Source organism: Anticarsia gemmatalis, chromosome 13, assembly GCF_050436995.1.
Source record: "Anticarsia gemmatalis isolate Benzon Research Colony breed Stoneville strain chromosome 13, ilAntGemm2 primary, whole genome shotgun sequence".
NCBI classification, from domain to species: Eukaryota; Metazoa; Arthropoda; class Insecta; order Lepidoptera; family Erebidae; genus Anticarsia; species Anticarsia gemmatalis.
In genome coordinates this window covers 8,485,075-8,505,391 of record NC_134757.1, presented here as the reverse complement: position 1 = coordinate 8,505,391, position 20,317 = coordinate 8,485,075, and the positions used below count along the sequence as shown (strand labels likewise).

At 34.4% G+C, this 20,317-nt stretch overlaps 2 protein-coding genes across 4 annotated transcripts; both read right to left on the bottom strand.

The window, feature by feature from the left end:
• Positions 1-1,290: 1,290 nt before the first annotated feature.
• LOC142978063 (alpha-amylase 2-like) lies at positions 1,291-20,160 on the bottom strand. 3 transcript variants are annotated; one of them, XM_076122342.1, is made up of 9 exons: positions 5,643-5,663; positions 5,217-5,388; positions 4,706-4,857; positions 4,121-4,301; positions 3,921-4,036; positions 3,332-3,839; positions 2,458-2,658; positions 1,917-2,078; positions 1,291-1,563 (listed from the first exon to the last, which is right to left on the bottom strand). In XM_076122342.1, the coding sequence occupies exons 2-9, from the start codon at positions 5,385-5,387 to the stop codon at positions 1,552-1,554; spliced, it is 1,503 nt and encodes a 500-aa protein (XP_075978457.1). In that variant the 5' UTR covers position 5,388; positions 5,643-5,663; the 3' UTR covers positions 1,291-1,551. The 3 variants fall into 3 exon arrangements, with proteins under 3 accessions (XP_075978457.1, XP_075978455.1, XP_075978456.1); XM_076122340.1 differs by lacking the exon at positions 5,643-5,663 and adding an exon at positions 19,963-20,160 and having other exon boundaries at positions 1,292-1,563; XM_076122341.1 differs by lacking the exon at positions 5,643-5,663 and adding an exon at positions 7,538-7,602 and having other exon boundaries at positions 1,292-1,563.
• Positions 8,400-19,945, bottom strand: LOC142978062 (alpha-amylase-like). The gene is made up of 11 exons (XM_076122339.1): positions 19,738-19,945; positions 19,314-19,511; positions 17,764-17,921; positions 16,626-16,797; positions 16,217-16,332; positions 15,716-15,899; positions 12,957-13,133; positions 11,128-11,259; positions 10,504-10,704; positions 9,765-9,926; positions 8,400-8,537 (listed from the first exon to the last, which is right to left on the bottom strand). Exons 2-11 carry the CDS (start codon positions 19,506-19,508, stop codon positions 8,517-8,519), a joined length of 1,518 nt encoding a protein of 505 aa, XP_075978454.1. The 5' UTR covers positions 19,509-19,511; positions 19,738-19,945; the 3' UTR covers positions 8,400-8,516.
• Positions 20,161-20,317: the final 157 nt, after the last annotated feature.

The window sequence follows — 20,317 nt, the reverse complement described above, 5'->3', positions numbered from 1 at the left end:
CTATTATATTATTTAAGTCACATAACAACTAAACTAATGTAAGTCTAAATTTGCCAAATATTATACGCAAATATCAGTCAACGATTATTTCACTAACAAAAACACATCATAGGAATAACTCATCGTATTTACAAATACATAATTTCAACAGTATATTTTTAGCGTACAATATTTACTTTGGCTCAGTACTCTTTCGTCCACGAGTTGTCGGTATGTTTGTGATAACAGTCGATTTACAACCGCAATGGAGAATGTTAACAAATTTTGATGATTAGCACTCCATATTCTCTGTTAAAAATAAAAAATACTAGTGAAAGAATTACTTTAATAAGTCAATTCGTTTCCGATTTATAAGTAAAACAAGTTGTAACCGCACGGTGACGGTGTGACGTCATTGTACATTACGCTAAGTCTGGCTCACACAGTCCTTAATAATAATATTTACTATTATTACACTATAAATGTAATAAGCGGACGAAAACACAACAAAATACTGCGTAAGCTATTTAAATCTACGGCTGGAGACTTGATACTAAGCGGGATGCGGCTCGCGCGGCGTGGTGTAAAATGACGTCACGCTGTTGCGGGACTCGATATTTTCGAAACTTTGAATGCTTGTAAAATCAAAACTACTTGGTATTTTTGACTAAAACAAAAACTAGTTTTCATGTACATGTACAGGCTTTACTGAGTCAAAATTTAAAGCGATTTGGCATACCTAGTAACATTCTCCATTGTTTATATTTGACTAATGCGATTTGTGGGAGGAGTATTAGTGAGAGATTTATTTGGAAAACCATTGGTTTTGATTACGTGAATTGGTTGTTATTCTATTTATTTTTATTCTGTAGTTAACGCATCTAAAAAAGGTATTATACATACTCTTTGGTGTAGGGTTTGAAAAGAACGATTTGTAGTACTACCTAAATCAAAATAATTATTAATTTAGGTTAAGGATAGACACTTATGATGGTCAAATACAGTCCAATATTGGTCCCGGATATATAGAAGGTAACAAAAACTATTTTTCATAACTTTTAACCTTTCGCGTTGATAGGAAACGGGAATTAACGCGAAAACGCATTTTACCTTAAAATGCCTAACGTTTCGACCACGGCAAGTGCAACCTGCGCCGAGTAAAATGCGTGTTCGCGTTAGTTCCCGTATTTTCAATGAAAATTAAAGGAGATTCAAATTTTTTTGTGTAATTTTACTTGTTTTGCGTTAATATAAGTTGGAAGCTAAGGTAATGAAATAATAAATCAGCTCCTTAATTTTTATATTTTTATTTTGTAAAATTGTTAACAGTTTATTAACCTAAAATGTAAATGAAAAACGATGTACATTTAAACAATTTTCTACAATATTTTGTTGTATTGTGTAATTTATTTTCAGTCTTTTTGGAGTAAATCTCTGTTGTACAGAGTTTATTTATGTTTATTGATGAATAACGAAACAAATGTTATATTAAAAGTAACTGTAGTTGTAACAACTAGTTTAGTTTTATAATTAGATCATCGATGGGTTGTTGTAGCTTGAAGTCGTTGATATTTACAGTCTTGACTGAAACAAAAGAAACATAACATTAGAAAATACAATCCACACACTCATATTTTAGATGTACGAAATAGGAAAAATCGATTGAAATTAAAAAGCGGGTTAGAAATTGTAAAATTCTACTACTTTATGAAAAATAAATCCAACTCAAAGTTTGCCTTCAACATGCAAATTCAAATTTAAACGAATCCCCAACTTAACTTATAAAAAATGTTATTATTCTTTCATCAACACTAAGTTAAATAGATACGATAATTTATTATTAACCCTTATGATTACTAGTTTCATCGAAATGTATGTAGTATGAAATTTCGTTAGGTCTCATTTATTGCAATAAAACTAAATATTTTTCTACTCACTTCGCTTCCAACATGGATAGCCAGCACCATGTCATACTCGTTGGCTCCTAGGGAAATGTGAGCGCGTCCATCATTGCCGACGGTGACTCTCTTACCGGTGCAGCTGCTGCCGCTCTTTGAACCGGAGATCACGTCGCAGTAGGTGCCAGCGGGGAGGCAAGTCTGGAGGAAGAAAATTGTTTTGTGATTGTTGTGAAAGAACTGGTTAAGGGTTCGTTTTTAGAATTATATGACTTGAAGATAGGTGAGTTAAATGAGCTTAAAGGGTCGTGACTTCGCAGACCCTCAAGGGACTTTTGAATTTTGGGAAATCTCGGAAATTTCGAGTTTTGTTGTTAAGTATTACAGCATTGATGTTTATGTTGTTAAAAATCAACTTTGAACAGACAAAGGAATATTAGGATTTAACTCTGAACTTACAAAATCTCAGGAAACTCGCCAGGAAACCATGGTTTTACCACTAAATACATATGATTTAAACTGATTTACATGACAAATTATGAGTTAATTTCCAGCAAAAAAAATAATAGACAGTAATTACCTGAAGAGTCTGGTTGAGGTCCCAGTAGTCATTGTTAAAAGCGACGAATCCTTGTCCTCCTCTGCAGAAAGCGATCTGGTTGCTGCCGTTATCCCACCAGTCATTGATACCAGTGTTACCGGCTACGTTCCTGAAGGCTACCATGCTGAAGATCTGGCGCCAGCGGTGCTCACAAATCCATCCATTACCGCAAGAATTATCCTGGGAGAAATGAATTAATTGAAGACGTATTTGTTTAATTTTCCTCTTATTTCTTGAATCACAATAATCAATAACAAGCTAGTCTACTAGCTGTTCCCTCCAATTAATTATTGAAACGAAGACAAAAAAGAACCGGTTGTGTCTTTCGGCCCAATGTTACCCCCGTGAGTAAGTATGTAAGTCAGGCTGTGTCAGGCTATTATGTTTTTTAAACCCAAGCCAGCTTAAGCCAAGTATTAGTTAGTTTAGATATCGAAATATTTCTAGTGGATGGTTCTACAATTGTACAATAATCATAATAATCTGCATGATGACTAGATTCCAACATTCCCAACAGACATGGGAATCAACAATGTTCGTGTTTTATTCAAATTGCGGACACACATTGCCTTTAGGGATTTCAGCAAATAACCAAAATGTAATTGTGTCGATTTAATGACGATCCTCTACAAAGAGATTCTAATAATTCGACCTTTTTATACTCGTATATCGAATTAGATTAATAGCCGATGATTCAACAGAAAGTTTAATAATATTATTAGTGTCTTTATACTTTGTTACTAAAGGAGATATTGATCAATTGACGTCAAGGGTCAAAACGATTCATAACTGACAGCGATAAAAATATGACGACTTCTTTGTATCTGTTCCAATTATCAAAAGATATACTTACAGAGTTGATAGAAGGAGAAATGATGTTGCCGCTGCTGTCCATTGGGGGGCCAGCTTCAGTATCGTGGAAGTCAAAACTGCTCATGAGTTGAGGGTATCCATAAGGATGCGCCAACATAAAAGCAATAGCTCCCTTATATCTCTTGGACTGTTTATAGGTAAGGATGTTGCCACCAGCACCGTGACCTCTCTGGTTATCGTGGTTATCGATGAAGGTCAAAGCGTCGCCTGAAGCGAGAAGACCCCAGTTAGGTCCCCAATTGACGAGCCATCTAAGTTGGTTGCCACCAGTGAAAGCTCTGGACAGTTCCATTCCGAATTTGAACTCAGTAACTGCTCCGATTGGTGTGTATTCATCACGGCTGATGGCTTCGCCTCCGAGGTCAATGACTTCTTGGTAGATGTAAGGACGAGCGCCAGATGGGAAACCGTGAGCGGTGTTCAGGTTGTGTAGACGGTCGTAGATGATTCTCAAGTCAGAGGGCCACATGTGTTTAGCGGCGTCAATTCTAAAGGAAATTTCAAGATTTTAATAAACAGATCAATTAATTTCGAAAATGCGGGGCTTCAATTATTTTTAAGGTACCTACCTGAATCCAGCAACGCCCAAGTTGATAAGGTGGTTCATGTAGTCAACGATCTTGCCACGTACATATTCGGAACCTTGGTTCAGATCTTTGAGGCCAGAAAGTTCGCAGTTACGAACCTAAAATAAAAAAAGAAAACATCAGAACAGGTCATAAAAATACCTTAAATCATACAAACGTTTGAAGTAGACTTCGTAACTCACTCTATCAGGACAGCAGCCATAGTCATTGCCAGAGATGACGCAATGAGGCCAGTTGAAGTCGTTCCTGCCGTAAGGAACACCAGGGTAGTGCCATTCTCCGAAGTTGGCGGTGCTGCCACCAGTACCAACATTCTCGTTCCATGTGCCTGTCATGTGGTTGATGATGGCGTCAACGTAGATCCTGAAAACAATTAAGTGTCACTACGAGCCAATAGGAGAGCTAGCAAAATAAGGCAACACATTTAAGTCTACTCGACATTTCAAAATGTGTCATAATTTTTTAAAGACCTTATATAGAAAATTACAATTTTAAAGATCATTTCATGGAAATAACAGTAATGTTCATCTCAGTAAGGTTAATACTAAGTGTTATATTCGTAACTAAAGAGATCATTACAAGCGCCCTAACACATGCAACCAATAAATTATCCACACGTTAACCACGTAAGTTAATTAGTTTATGCGACAAAGGCACTACACTACAGTTGAAGATCACTAGCTCTAACATTTAAAGCAACTAAGGTGTTGCTTGCATAGTATTCAGGAAAGTAACATTTACAAGTTAAGGTTTGTATGGAGACTTACCTGACACCAACGTTGTTACATCTGCGCACCATGTTACTGAACTGTTGTTCATTGCCAGAGCGGGTGACTAGGCGGTAAGAGATCGGCTGGTAGCGCTCCCACCATGGACGATTACGAGACCAGATAGCCAAGTTTTCGTTGGGAGGAGAGATCTAGGAATTAAAGAATATAATTATAAGTATTTTCCAGAACAAGTTTTGATTTAAAATCAGTTTTTTTGATCTCGAAATTGAAGTTGATAAAATCAATGTATTTATTCCTTTCATATCTCAAGAAAATCGCGAATGATAAGCTATAGATATGTATATTAAAAATCAGCACAAATAATTCGCTGTCGTATACGATCACATCATTATCTTGATCACTAGGTATATCAGAATAACACACTGTACACACCTACTTTTCAAAGTAAAGATTCGATATTTTTCAAAGTAGACTAAGAACTAAACCAAAAAATGTGACAGCAAAATTTCTACAATAATTATTGTCCCAAATAATTAGCTGTTCTTACCTGAATACCAGCATATCCTCTAGGTCCAAGGAACCTCTCGCACTCGGCTGCAATGTCGTCCCACTTCCACTCGAAGAGGTGCACCATGGTAGTGCGACCATCGGCATAGTGGGGATTCTTGTAAGCCACCACCAGGCTCGCAGCCATAAGGAGGAGGATGAAACGGATCATCCTAGAACAACAAATTTCTTTGAAGAACTATAAAAAATGCGCAAGTCTGTCTGTCTGTCTGTTAGGCTTTAACGGCAAGAGCACTAATCTGATTGTTGAAATCACACATGGAAATAGTTGAAGACACGTGACAAAACATAGGTTACGTTTTCTTAAATGAAACCTCTAATACACTTAAATACAGGTCGAACTTTTTCACGCAACTGACGCTCTGCAGGTCAGCGGATTTATATTTTCAAGATGATTTTTCCTTACGTGAATATTGTTTTAACAGAACTAGTTTCGTGCGCGAAATGCACTCGACTGACTCGCATTAACTTAATGTATATAATCTATGAATGCTAACTGTAGCTGTTACAGTTATACCGGTGTTGGTTATTGTGATTTACTTTACAAAGTTAATCTTAAATCATAATTTAGAAATGATGTTTTCTTGTGGAAAGCTAAACAAACAAAAAACAATAGGACAATAGGAACGATTTTAATAAATATTGATGGTTAAGTTTTGGTACAGGTTTTCCTATGCTATTACGTACGGTATGATGAATGCTGATTATTTCCTGATAGGTATAAACACACGGAAATACTAAAAAACTCAGAAATGCACTTGAATATAAATATTGCATGTGACTGGTGTCAACCGATATGTGATACTAACTATACCTACATAATTAAAATTTGAATTAATCTAAGTATGTACCAAAATAGCCGTTAGTGATTATTGTAATAATATACGTCGCGTATTTTATCCAAAGAATTTAAGTGATAAAAATAACATAACATAAAAAGAACGCCCATAACTTATGTTTAACAACAATTCAACGCAAATAGAACTCTTGTTCCGACATGTTCATTTATCAAAGTCGTAACACCATCTTTCTACATAGCACCATACATTTCTCTCTTCATATTTGGCAAGACAAGTGGAATCGTAATAAATGGCAACAGGTGGCCTCTCTGAGACTACAAGTGCTAAAACAAGCCGTTTTCGTCGGCAGACACTTGTAAGTCATGTTTTTATCTACGCTCGACATTCCCATGGAATTAGGGCCGAGTCGTTACGGGAACGAGATTGTTTGGGGAAAATTATTAAGGAAAAGTTGGGGTATCCAAATTAACGAAGGCGGTATCGGATTATGTTGATTATTATTATGATTGAAGCGATCATAGCCAGTTTTGATTACGGTTTGGTTAACGATCAGTTTGTTAAGCAACCTCTTATGCAACAGTTTATTGATTGGTAGCCGCTATTTATGGTGCTACGAAGAGCCCCGAGAATGAATATATGAACATTATCAACAAAGACACTAATGTTTAATTACCACCCATAATTTGAATGAAGTCGGGTGAGTTGCATACTCCTTTTAGCACTTTTACTTATTGACAATTTTTAATACATTTTTGTCAAATAAAAAATTACTCATTCAAAAAATCACATAACACTAAAAAGTAACTAAGTAGTCATTTAATATGCTATAACTCAGAACCTACACAAGATAAAGTCACGTACAAAGTCACAAGATTTACAAAGTGCATCCAACGGCCAAATCGATTTGGATTCCCGCCAAATTAGCAGATTAATATGTTGAAACACACATTCTCTATATCATGCGAGTTCGTGAAGAAATTTTAATGTCAACTTAAGTTAGGTATACTGCACTGTACTTAATAAAAGAGATACATTTTGAATGTATGTACTAAAAGCTTCATGAATCTATTGCCTTTGTGTGACTACAATGTTAACTTGTATTATTGGGTGCTCATAAAAACTACAAAATAACTTAATACTGGAAGTGATGTCTAGTAAAATGATGTTTAAGTAATACCTTAACGACTGCTAGGTGAATGAATGAGTAAGTTGTTCTGCGTCCGAAGTTTATAAATAAATGTAAATACGTATAGCCTAATAGACCGAGGTCGTTGTTTTAGTAAAATCACAATTCATAAAAATTATTGTGAGCAGAATAGTATCCTACAATATCCAGATTTCTGCCGTTATTATTTTTCGAGCCGATGTTATTCTTATTTCTTAAATGGTAATAAGGAAGTTAAAAGTCCTATATCACAGTTTACCGGAAAATTATCAAGAGAATCAAGCCGCGTCAAAACAAAAATCAACTTTCGAAATAATTTCTAGAACATTCGCTCACCTGTTTACCACCAGCTATCACTAACAGAAGGAATATATCTACTGCAGCCCTCCCACATCGCCAACTCTTATATAGTAGAAGATAAAAACAACAGTTTCTGTCCTGATACGACCTATTATCATCATAATTGTTATAATCCCAGATAATTATCAAATAACATCGATTGATATTTATTTTTGATCGAGTCATCATGTTCTGAATCTCAGTTACGTAAGCCTCGTCGTTCTAGAATATATAGTGAAGCACTGTGTTGCTTTCACCAGTCGATAAAAAAAAACTGCGGCAAGCAAATTTTGCCGTGGCCTGTGTTATGTTGGTAGTGCGATGAGACAAACTTATGCTTACGATCTCTGACTCTATTCTTTTAACTCCTTTCTATTATTTTAACTCCAAGTAATGTTATAATTCAATTCAAATAGATATGTGCCGAAAGGACTTAGTAATAATGAATTATGTAAGAGGAAGTATCAAGCTTCCTGGTATTTAATCATCTTCCGCATTTTTGTGCTACGACAATCAAAGACCTTTAACCAAACATTAAATAAGTTTGTATAATAATATACTTTTATCTGTATTAATTCAAATATAAAAATTTGTAAATACGCAATTGCTGGTAACAGCCCTTTAACGTACATCTTCATTCAAAAGCATTTACACACCTGGGAGTTTTATGCATGCAAATCAGTGTGTACAATTAATACGAACGTATACAGGCAAACCATGTAATGTGTATAACAAGACAATGAAACATAGATTCTAACGTATGAAAATAATTGATGATTAAATGAATTAAAATTTCTAAAAAATATTTAACGATATAATAAAAATATGGTGGTAAATAAAACAAAATTATAAACATATATATAATACTGCATTTTTATTCAACAATTCAGTTATCTCCTAAACAACAATGCACTAAAATAACATGAAGAAAAAGGGATAAAATCCTGTAGATTTTGTTCTCAGAGCTTCTTTTCATTCACAGTACTTCAATTTTAGACTGAAAACAAATAAGATTTATCAGAGACTGACGTCACTTGATCGCACATTGAACTTGAAAATATAATTATCGATACTGATCAATTGATCAATATTTCAGATATCTATCTAAATATTGATCAATTGATCAAGATACATTTAAAAGTGTAGCGGTATTATTGTTATTGTGGTAACCTTGACATTGCGATTAAATGGATAGTTTTTGATTAGATTGTTACCAGAGAATAATTTGCTACATGTTTTATTTTATTTTTCTTTTGTATCCTATGAGGCACATATTTTATTATGATAATTGAATATTTAAATAACCACATAACAGTAAGACAGTATCTATCTTTTAAAAACTCCTTAAAGATTACCTCGTATACCTAAATTATATAAATATTGTTATATGTATTGCAGATATTGAGTAATAAAATCGAACAGACATCTAAACAATCACGACTAAGCTTGTTTTAATCTAGAATGTAGACTGATAAAATATAAAGCAAAATAAAGAAAACAAAAACAAGATAATAATATATAATAATAAACTACGCAAATTACTGATAATAATTCTAATTGTACTAAAAATGTGTTACACTGGAATTAGGCTAAGTTCATATGACCGTACGGAGCCGCGAGGAACTTTCGACCGCGCGGTACAAGATCGGAGTAAACAACTAGTATTGTCTACATCACCACGCGGTAACAGAACCGAGAAACCGCGCGGTTTCTCGCGGTTCAAGAACTAGCGCGCGGGTCATAGCGCGACGCGCGGTATAGCGCGGTCATATGAACTTAGCCTAAGAGAGATGGTATTAAAGGAGAAATGTGTTTCTTTTTTGTAGAGGTTTTTTCTACCACTATCTCCAACCGAGTAGCTATCGAGAATGTATGAAAAAATGATCAGCACCTTTAGCTTAGTCCTCATGAACTATTCAAGTAATATCAAATGTCGGACATTTGCTACTCGATGTTTTTTAAACATTGGCTGAAATGTCGATTGTGATGGCAAAGGCATCAGTTAACCATCAGCTGTGTAAGCAACTGATGTTCTTAATTACCAATATACCGCCGCCAGCCGCGAATCTTACATACAAAGCTCTCTACGTGCGAACCAAGTCATATCATTTTATCGGAGTCTCTCGCTCGCACTTACACATTGTCACATTCATTTCATTCTTTTGACGTAGTTCGCACATTTGTAACTGATTATAGGACTATTGTAACAGATTTTATGTCATACCTCTCGGCCCACATGAATAGCGAGATACAAATCGCCTAGCCTGCCGTTTAAGCGTATATCAGCCTGGCCGTCGCTTGATACTGTAACAGATTTGCCGGTGCACTCTTCCCAATTGGTCTCTCCAGTTTTTATGTCACAATAAGTACCTGGGGGTAGTCCAGTCTGCAAATGAACGTAAATTTAAATCAATTAAAAAATTTCTTCGCGAAACATTGTTTTAAATGCTAATCTGTCATTTTTCAACCTATTCTATCTCATTATCTCCCCCAAACTTCTCCATTGGGCTCGTTTCTCAATCATTCCCTGCTAAACACCCAGATATGTGTCCAAGTCGTCACGCCAATGTATTCTTGGCCTACCTCAACATCGTCATCGACATTTTGGCATCCGTTGTATGATGACACTAAGACTTGCTTACATATCTGGATGCATACAAACGACATTACTTGCCCTATTTCACTTTTGTTTGGCAGTTTTATTGCCAACTCAGTCGATTTTTCGAGAATATTTCGTCACAACGACATGTTTTTTGAAATTTCTTATTTTAAATTAATAGATATTAGATTCAACTGTCTTCGAATACAGCAGTTCTTAGTTGTTACTATTATAAACAACTGTAAATAGAAATTTATATATTCAAAATTGAAAAGAAAATATTGAAAATCCTACAACATTTTACTAATCAAGCTTACTTTTAATTCAGACATAATATAACCTAGCATTATGAAATAGAACTTACATCAAAAGTATTTTCCAGTATACTTGATCCAATATTAAACACAATGAACCCTTTGCCGCCTCTGCTGAACGCAATCTGGTCAGTTCCATTATCCCACCATCTTTGGACTTTGGTTCCATGGACTACGTTCCTGAATGTAACCATTCTTCTAATGGTGTCCCATCGGTGCTCACATATATAACCGCCACTGCAAGACCCATTCTGAAATACAATTAAAGATAAAGTGCCGTAGCGAGTGAGAAAGAGACTAGGCTTCACTTTGCTTGGTTATGCACTCTTAAAAACTGTTATAAAAACCTCTCAGGCAAGGTTTCCTTATGGTTTTCTTCAATATAAATACTTGAAGATATGTTGAGGTAAGTAAACACAAAAAACAAAATGTACAAAAAATATAAATTTATCTTAGAACAGTTTGTTTCCTTGTTTCGAACGGATAAGGCAAACCATGTAGACGAATTCAGCTACTGATATAATTCGAAACGTTTTTAATGACGGGAAAACTATTGACCCAACCAAAGCTGAAGTACTTGATGATTTGTGGAGTATTGTTACTACTAAGTTTCTTGTCAACCAATAAAGGTATTTTGATTTCGTAAGCACTGGTTCGGTATAATAAACTCTTACCTTAGTTATAATTGGAGAATATATATGTCCCCTACCGTCACTAGGAGGGCCCTGATCATTTCTAGTAAAGTCGTAACTGCTAGTAAACCTAGGTTGTCCGTAACGATGTGCTAGAAGAAATGCTACAGCTGCCTGTGAAAATGTGAAAAAAATGAGTTTAATGGAATCTATACTAATATTATAAAGCTGAAGAGTTTGTTTGTTTGTTTGTTTGTTTGTTTGAACGCGCTAATCTCAGGAACTACTGGACCGATTTGAAAAATTCTTTCAATGTTAGATAGTCCATTTGTCGAGGAAGGTTATAGGCTATATATCATCACGCTACCACCAATAGGAACAGAGTACCGGTGAAAAATGTTACAAAAACTCTTTCTCTATTATGTGACGCAAGCGAAGTTGCGCGGGTCAGCTAGTAAGTAATAAATATCATTAAACAACTCACACTCGATCTGATTCTAAGCAGAGCTTGTATTGTGTTATGATAATCAGATAACTAAGAAACATACGTATTTATATACATACATCTATCTAGATACCTACTTATATACACAAATTTACCAAGCTTAGAACAACTACTAATGCTCATCACACAAAACGTTTGTCATGGGTGAGATTCGAACCCACCACACGAGGCGCTATAATTATTGCGGCGAGTTGACCACTTTAATGACTGCGCCAAACGTGCAGTTAATTTTTGTGGCACAGAACGTTGCAAGCATACAATCCACAGATTGTTTTACTACCGCGAAAAGTGGTATGGTCAATGCCACATACTATTTTGCGCGGTAATATTTGAACCTGTGCCTGAGGGGCTATCACGTATCCTCAGTTGACAACTATTTGAAAGCTAGCTGTACGTTGCTTTCTCCCTCAGATAATAATGGTTAACACGTTACGTCAAAGCAGCAATGTACTGAATAGTGATCATCAATTTGACGTAAGCTAGCTGTCAACTGAGATACGTGATGAGCACGCCAAGTATTTTTTTTTATTTTTAACCTTTCGCCAACTACTGCATTTTAAAAGTGTTTTGACGGCCTACTACGTTTGATTATGCTACAATTTCGTCAATAGCGCTGAGCAGAACGAGAAGATTGAAAAAGAATTATAATACCCATATTCTTTACTATTATGTTAATTGTTATTCGACTACTATAAAATAATGAAAGCTGAATCATGTTTTTAATTAAAAATTACGTAACTAACTTTTTCAAAAATAAAATATACCTAAGATTAATAAAGTAATAGTGTTATATAAATGCTAATTCTTTAATCTCACCTTTGGGTAATATAAATAAGTCAGGTATATTTTTATAACGTGCTCTGAACAAACATTTATTTTATTTTCTATTGCTTATAATTAACTTTATTATTTTAGGTCCCTATTCAAATTATTATCACAAGTGCTATGACTATAATATTACTTGAAGGGCAAGATTAGAATAGAACATTTGCATGTTAACTGCGAAAAATACAAGTAACATCTGTATTCTTCAGGTAAAACCTATAAACTCTCGCAAGTATTAACTTTATGTAACTTCTAATTGAAATACTAGGTACTAATACCTACAAGGATACCGTATGATTTTTTTTTATTCATGTTATTAACTTACGAAAGTTGTAGTATGTTTGTAAAATTAAGTCCGCCTTTATACAGCTCTGTATACAAAGTTTAAAATAAATAAATAAATAAATAAAATTATAGATTCACTCATGAACATGTGCTTTACACAAAAATACGAAATAATTCGGATGTATTCAAATCTTTTCTCTCGACCCAGCCAGCTCTGTCGTATTTCCTAAATAAATATCGATAAAAAATACATTACCTGATACCTGGCTCCATATTTATAATTCAACGAGCCACTCGATCTTTGTGTATCATGGTTGTCTGTGAAAACCAGAGCGTGTGAACTCGGCAACATACTCCAAGACGCACTGCCCCATGATCTCAGCGAACTTAGGGCTTTTTGATCAGTAAACACTGCGTATAGTACTGATACTGACTGAAAATAATATACAATAGTTAAATAAATTAAATAGAAAGTAAATTTCTTAAAGTCCCACTGTTGAGCATGAGTTTCCTCTCGGAATGGAGACAGCGGTCATAGGAAGAAATTAATACAATTTTAAAACGTGATTTGATTTCTTGTATGCAAACCTTCTCTAAAAAATAATAAAATAACTTCTTTAGTAAGATTAAAAACCAGTTTCACTAAAAATACTATCAGTATTCTACGTGATAAGTTAACCGATACTTAATTAGATGCATTCAAACCAGTCATAAAATGTAATACTATAGTTATTGAAACGGGGGTCAATTGAACAAAATATATTAATAATATATAAAACGTGAATGTTTGCAAAAATCTTCAGAAACATACGTTGAAAATAAACCCACGAAAAAACAGTAAAGGTACTTTAGGCAAAAATTTCCAGGGTCAGGCTTCTTTCAACGTGAAGTTACAACTCAACTTTCACCTTACTTTAAATATAGCAGAAAATGTTATTACAATCAAAGGCTAATATTCTTAAAATCTTACAAAGAGTTTAAAAGATTAATGGGGTAAACTGATTCAGCGTATTTCTTACAACGAAGTATTAGTAGATGAATATTACGAAACCTCCGCATTGAGGCGCCTTCCATGAAAAGAGTTTGTATACAACAAGGTCTATAAAAGTACCCATTTTAGTGCTTTGGCTATCATCTTTACAGTGTATTAAGATCGTATCATTCTATTACTAAGAATACTGAAGACGGCGCACAATTTTATCGAAGTGTTTAAAGGAAATTTGGATTTATTCTTATTTAGATAGAATGCAATATCAGAATCGATATAAAAAAATCTTTTACGCTCTTTTATTTGAAAGCACAAAGATTGAATTAAATTGGGCACTATAAAACAAAGAAAGATATTATATTATTCGTTAAACTCGTTGTTACGTTTTAGGTTATGATCTCAGGGCAAATAAAATAACTAAGATAATAGAAATATAAGACAGTGTTACTTTCAATCTGTTTTAAAGACCGGACCATTTCAATATATATCGGAATGTATAGAGACTTATCGTTGTCACTCCTATGTACTTCGAAGCCGCAATATTTCCAGTGGGTAAGTAAATGACCTATTCAATTTTATATCAAAGCTCTCCAAGTAGTTCACCGTGTTAACCCATGTCTCCCATAAGCCGTGCAAATCCCCGGATCTTTCTCGAAGAAGATCCCGAGAAACCGTCGAAATACAAGATCAAAAGATGTTTCCTGTTATTGTTATACACTCTTGCGTGATTTTCCTCAAAGGTGAAGAAAATCAGTCTTTTGAAATCACCGCCTTTTGTTTGTAATGTCCAACTTAAAAAGGTCACAATTAGGCGTGCCGAATATTCTTTAAAAGAGAAAATAGCCTCGATGTTAAAGTAAAACTAAGCTTTAGACAAGAGTGTATATAAAAAACTGTTTTAATCAACCAGAAACTTACAAATTAGGGTGGAGACCCCTGTTCTGCAGAGGGCTTAAACACCCTACTATTAATAGGTCAGGCTAAGGATATAATAATAATATAATTTGTTATAGAAGAAAAAATATTGGCCATGACTACGTTTTCTCATCGCCTATGATTTTAGATTTGCAATGAAAACCATTACCTTATTTTCCTTGTATTTTAGTACTATGACAGCATAGTTTTACAATACAAGAAAAACAACGTAGATTGATGATAGATCGAAGAGAAATATCGAGGATTTTTGAACTACATATTCGAGTCTCGTCAAAGCCGGGGTTATTCCAATTCGACGAATAGTAAAAATGAAATAGCTTTGGCAAGTTTGCAATCAAAAAAATCTAACGAGAAAATCAAAACAGTCTGTACTAACAGTCACAATTTGATTTTTACCTGAATTTTGCTACGAGATTAATACTTGAAGCAACCACACAAAGGGCTAACAAAGCAAATTGTTATAAACGTGTTATGGTACATTTTACTTCCAAAACAACTTGACTCGACATGGCTTTTGGCCGGATATTAAAACAGAAAAGCCCTTCGACCTCTTTAAACAATTCACTCTCATTTGAAACCATGATTCGGATTTTCTTGGGACCCTATTTCTAAAGAGGTTCGAGGATTTATTGCAGCCTATTATTAACATGTTTTAGCAGTAAGGTTAAACTTCGAAAACAATTACTTAAGAACGATCGTTAATCCAAATTAAAAACGTTTAAAGTGGAAACTCATCTCACGGTATAAAGAAGAAATGTTAACACAAGCAAAAGTAACGTAAACAAAAATTTTGAAATTCATATTCACGTCTTCTTACAATTTTACTCAAGATCACCATTATAGAATATTTTATGAATACTTAGTTACTTATACATGCATAATTGGAGTTAATAACCCACAGAACAATCTCTTTTTGTCAAAAACATCTTCAAGCAAAGCATCAAATTAGTGTTTTAAGTACGTAGTGTGCGTAACTTTAAATTTTCTGATTTTGCTTTACGTTTTAGCCAGGCTGAACCAGCCGTGCTCGCAAGCAAAGGTTAATGATGGTTAGTTATTTAAATTTCCGTAAAAATACTTTTAGTACTTACTGTAAACTCCGTAACATCTCCTATACTCGTATAATTAAATGGAGTTACCACACCACCTCGGGAGACTTCTTGATAAATATAAGGCCTTGAATGTGGTTGGAACCCAAACGTGGTGTTCAAATCATTGACAGAGTCAAAGATTGCTTCCAAATCTTCTGGCCACATGTGTTTAGCTGCATCAACCCTGAACAATAGACAAAAAATCTTTGCATTCTTTATAGGCCAGGTTATTATTTCTTTGTAGGTGAAACTTTCAAGTCAAGGATACCAGATTCAAAGCGCTTTTCTACCGGCGCTGGGAGAAGCTGTACCAATTACAAGTCACAACGCATGTAAATACATAAGAAGCACATTTTTATATTGGTTTCACCCAGGAAGGGCAGCATAACTCTATGTTATCGATTAAAATACAGATAACTAATTTATTAGATTTATGATATTCCCAATGACCTCTTTTTTAATACAATAAGATATAGTACCTATGCAGTTATCAACACTTACCTGAAACCTGCAACACCAAGACTGATGAGTTTGTTCAAATAGTCTACGATTTTTTGACGAACGTAGGGCTCAGTTTGATTCAAGTCTTTGAGTCCCACCAATTGACAAACGCGAACCTATGCAACAAGACAAAGTTGTGAAATCTTACTATTGCTTTGATAAGCAAATGTAAGATTTCACACGTAACAAATAAAAATAACACGAATATGATACGGTTGGTGCACGATTATATTGGTTTAAAGTCCACGAACACATTGCCTTTTTAAAGAATAGTTAAACTTTCTCTAATGCCTCTGTGATTAACAACTATTTAAAGGGACAGATCCATTTTATTTTTAACCGAAGCGCATTGTCTATGTTAATAGTTAAATGAAGTAGAAAATTATGTATGTACTCAAATCACACGAACCTCAGTAGCATTATCAAGATTATTCATATCGCATTCTGGCTGATTGAAATGTTCTCTTTTATACGGTACATCAGGATAGTCGTATTGTTCAAACTCAGCCGTGCTACCAGCGGTACCTATGTTTAAAGCACCGTTGCCAGTCATGTGGTTGATTACGACGTCTGCGTAAATTCTGGAATAATTACATCACAATGTTTTTGTTGAATGTCTAAATGGTGCAATAAATATTCGTCTCGTCAGTGTGATCATGTCATATATGTATGGTTACTTATTAAAACGATTCTACTTACACCCTTTAGACATGCGACGGGAGATATAAATTGCTTTTAACAATTCCTTATTTTGTGTTACTTTGCAATTTTTCAGTGCCTAAATTCAGTATCGGTATTGCTAATGATTTTTACTTTTCTATTAATACCTATTTGAAATAATTGGCAGACATGCAAGATAATAATTAAGCCAGCTTTTTACTAATCTAGTGTTTTTAGTTATCATCTTGTTATGCGGAATTGGACGGATTAAGAATGTGCTCGTAAGAGAATAAGATAGTAATATAATTTGCGATAATACGGATAATCGAATGTACAATCATGTAAACAAGATAATGTAATAGCATCATCATATCACCAACCGGAATGGTGAAAGTAATTATTTGTTTTTAATTCGCGCTATCTTGACCGCTTTGTCTACCAAGTGCGAATATAGTCATATCAAATCGGTAGGGATGGAACTTTTGGGCATTCATAGATAATATCAAGTCGTCTGCTACATTTGCAAGTGTAGGTTAGGTATTAAATACATCAACTTGTATACTATTTTACAGAGATGGCGAGCCTTTTGCTCTATGCGGGATTCTTTATCAAACCGAGTATTCATGTGAAAGCAGTTGTAGTTTAAAGAAGGACCTCTAATTAAGGTTAGTTTAATAAAGAACTAACACGATTCATATGACATGGTAAAGACATCAAATGAGTTGGTAGAAAAACAAAAATAACATCAGGCTTCATAGATTTTCAGCTTTTGAGGTGCGTGATCGCGGCGTGGCAACTACAACAACCTGCTCCAAAATATCAGACATTCCGAGGTAGATGCGTGAGTATAGGTATGTTTAAAAAAAATAAATATGTTATTTACTTACCTAACACCACGCTTATTGCATCTTGTAGTCATGTTCAAGAAGTCGGCCTCACTGCCTGAACGAGTTTGGATTTTGTACGACATGACCTGATATCGTTCATACCACGGTCTGCCCACATCGGCAAGGTTGATGACCACATTTTCAGAGGGTGGTGATGTCTAAAATATAAACGTAGAATTGACCTAGTGTTTTATGATTTCTATCAGAGTTGATTGGTTTTATAACCTAGTCAGCTTTTGATTTATAGGAAAACGTTTGTTACATAGGATCTATAGATGTATCCTAAAGAAAAATACACAAATAAATAAACAATAATAACGCATAGGCAGTGAGAGCTGGTTTTCCATACAGATAGTGCAAAATCAGGCGTAATACATCTGGTTACTATGATAAATGGTTACCTTTTCGATTGAATTATTAAAAGAAAAACTTATAACTCTGATTTTGACGGCACTTGCCTATTGTATTTTTTAGCACCACAAAAAAAACATAGCTTTATTTAAGAAAACCTCATGGCTACTACCAAAAATCTACAAAAAAAACGTACCTATAATTATAGTAATTTTTCACCAGACGTTTAGTCCGCCTAAATCAAAACATCATTATAAAGCAATTTCTCACGCATGAACTTACGTGACTAATTCGTTAATAGACTTGCGAAGTAATTATGTACTCTGAGACTCTGAGATTAATTTATGTGGGTGACGGACCGGATGGCACCTTCATCTGACATCTTGCACGAAAGGATTTCAAGGGCAAGAGGCTTTATTAAATAACTAGCTACTGTCTGCGTCTTCAATCGTGTGAGGAGATTTCTCAAGGTAAAAAGTTTTATGTGTTAATCTCTAATGATTGTAAAGTACCTGTGTACCAATTTCATAAAAAACTGTTCAGTAGTGTTTGCGCCAAAGAGTAACAATCACACATGTAGGTACCTGCATTCTCACGAATAGCTTATGCATAGTCTATTCGCATGATAAAAGCAAGCATAAGCTGCTATTCTAATATCAGGGTAGCTACCTACTATTTAGTTGGCAAAATAAACTAAACTGGGGATTTCTTTGGAATTGCATTATCTTTATTATGCTAGTAGGTAGGTATACAAGGTAAATTCACGTAGGTACTTCAGTTTAATACCTATTAATTATAGTGTCGCAATGCGAAAAAAAATCACAAGTAATCTGTAGTAACCTTATCCTTGATTACATAAACGCCCCTGAACATAACTGACGTGAATTGAAGTTTGGCAATTACGTGATAACTTAGTACGTATGAACTCTACATAGCTGTGACGTCACGTACCTCGTCAGCTCTTTGTATTGCCGTAATTTTTATTTTACAATATTCTTTTTAAAGTATTCTACCAAATAAACATAAACTTACATCGTCCTTAAGGCACTAATTTACATTAACCGGTAAGTACAAATTTTAGAAAGTACCTAACTAATTTGAAAAAATGCTTTTATCTAACTATAATTATACCAACAAGTCAAATCTTGAATACAACCACTTGATCTCTTAGATAAAATAAAGCTATAGTAATTTCTCACCTGAACACCTCCATATCGTTTAGGTCCAAGAAACCTTTCGCATTCATCAGCAATATCCAGCCACTTCCATTCAAACAGTTGAACGATGACCGTGCGATTTGCCAATAGATTAGTTCTTTTGTGGTGCTGATAGTCTCGGAAACAATACACCACACCACATAATAGAAGATACAGTGACGGTATTAGTACTTTCATTGTCTGGAAATGTCAAGCGCCTAAGTATTTTACTAGGCTTAGGAGTTAAGTGTGTCTTGAAATACGTTTATACAGACTTTTTTGGAGAAAACTTTACGGAAATCCAAATTTTATAGCGAACTACGAGACATTATGAATAACGCATAGATATCTTTAGATAACAATATTTGATACTCTAATAAATGCTTAGTTTTTCTTAATCATGATTAGTAATAACTGTACAACTTACCTTATTTTTGCACAATATTATATATTTCAAATCACTCTCAACAACTCATTGCTTTTGAAGATATTAGAAACACAAACCAAGTACGCACTTATGTAAATGACCATTTAACATACGAGAGGTATGTATACTGGCAAAAACTATACCACCTCTGCAACACCACTTAAAGCGGTCAAGTAATTTATAGGAATAAAACCTTCTCAAAAACATTACCCTAACAATACTTACATATTTATAATAATAATGCCGATGATATATATACTATTGTGGACTAGTTTATTCTCACTGATTATCACGATACTGATCTAAACAATCACTATTTATATTAGAAAATACATCCATTATATTATATATTCATATCTATACGTATTTACTGTACTAAACACTAGAACGAGTGACAAAGGCAAAATTTTATACGTAAGTTGTTTACGATAGTTCGGCCTTATTCCGCAATAGCAATGAGCAACCGGTCGTGAACTCTATAAAATATCGCTGATACTGTTCTGGGAAAAGGTCATAATTTTGAACGATAAAGAAGATAGTGTAGAGTTTAGTCTTGGGATTCAAATGGTTTAAATACAAT

Bases quoted from the DNA above. Each gene is read 5' to 3' on its own strand.
- LOC142978062 (XM_076122339.1), bottom strand. From the start codon at position 19,508: ATGAAAGTACTAATACCGTCACTGTATCTTCTATTATGTGGTGTGGTG. The intron at 16,333-16,625 runs GTTCGTGTGATT...CTTGTTGCATAG, and splicing joins ATCTTGATAATGCTACTGAG to GTTCGCGTTTGTCAATTGGT. The intron at 13,134-15,715 runs GTAAGTACTAAA...TATTATTTTCAG, and splicing joins GAGATGTTACGGAGTTTACA to TCAGTATCAGTACTATACGC.
- LOC142978063 (XM_076122340.1), bottom strand. The intron at 4,858-5,216 runs GTAAGAACAGCT...TTTAATTCCTAG, and splicing joins GAGGATATGCTGGTATTCAG to ATCTCTCCTCCCAACGAAAA. The intron at 2,659-3,331 runs GTAAGTATATCT...CATTTCTCCCAG, and splicing joins TTTCTCCTTCTATCAACTCT to GATAATTCTTGCGGTAATGG.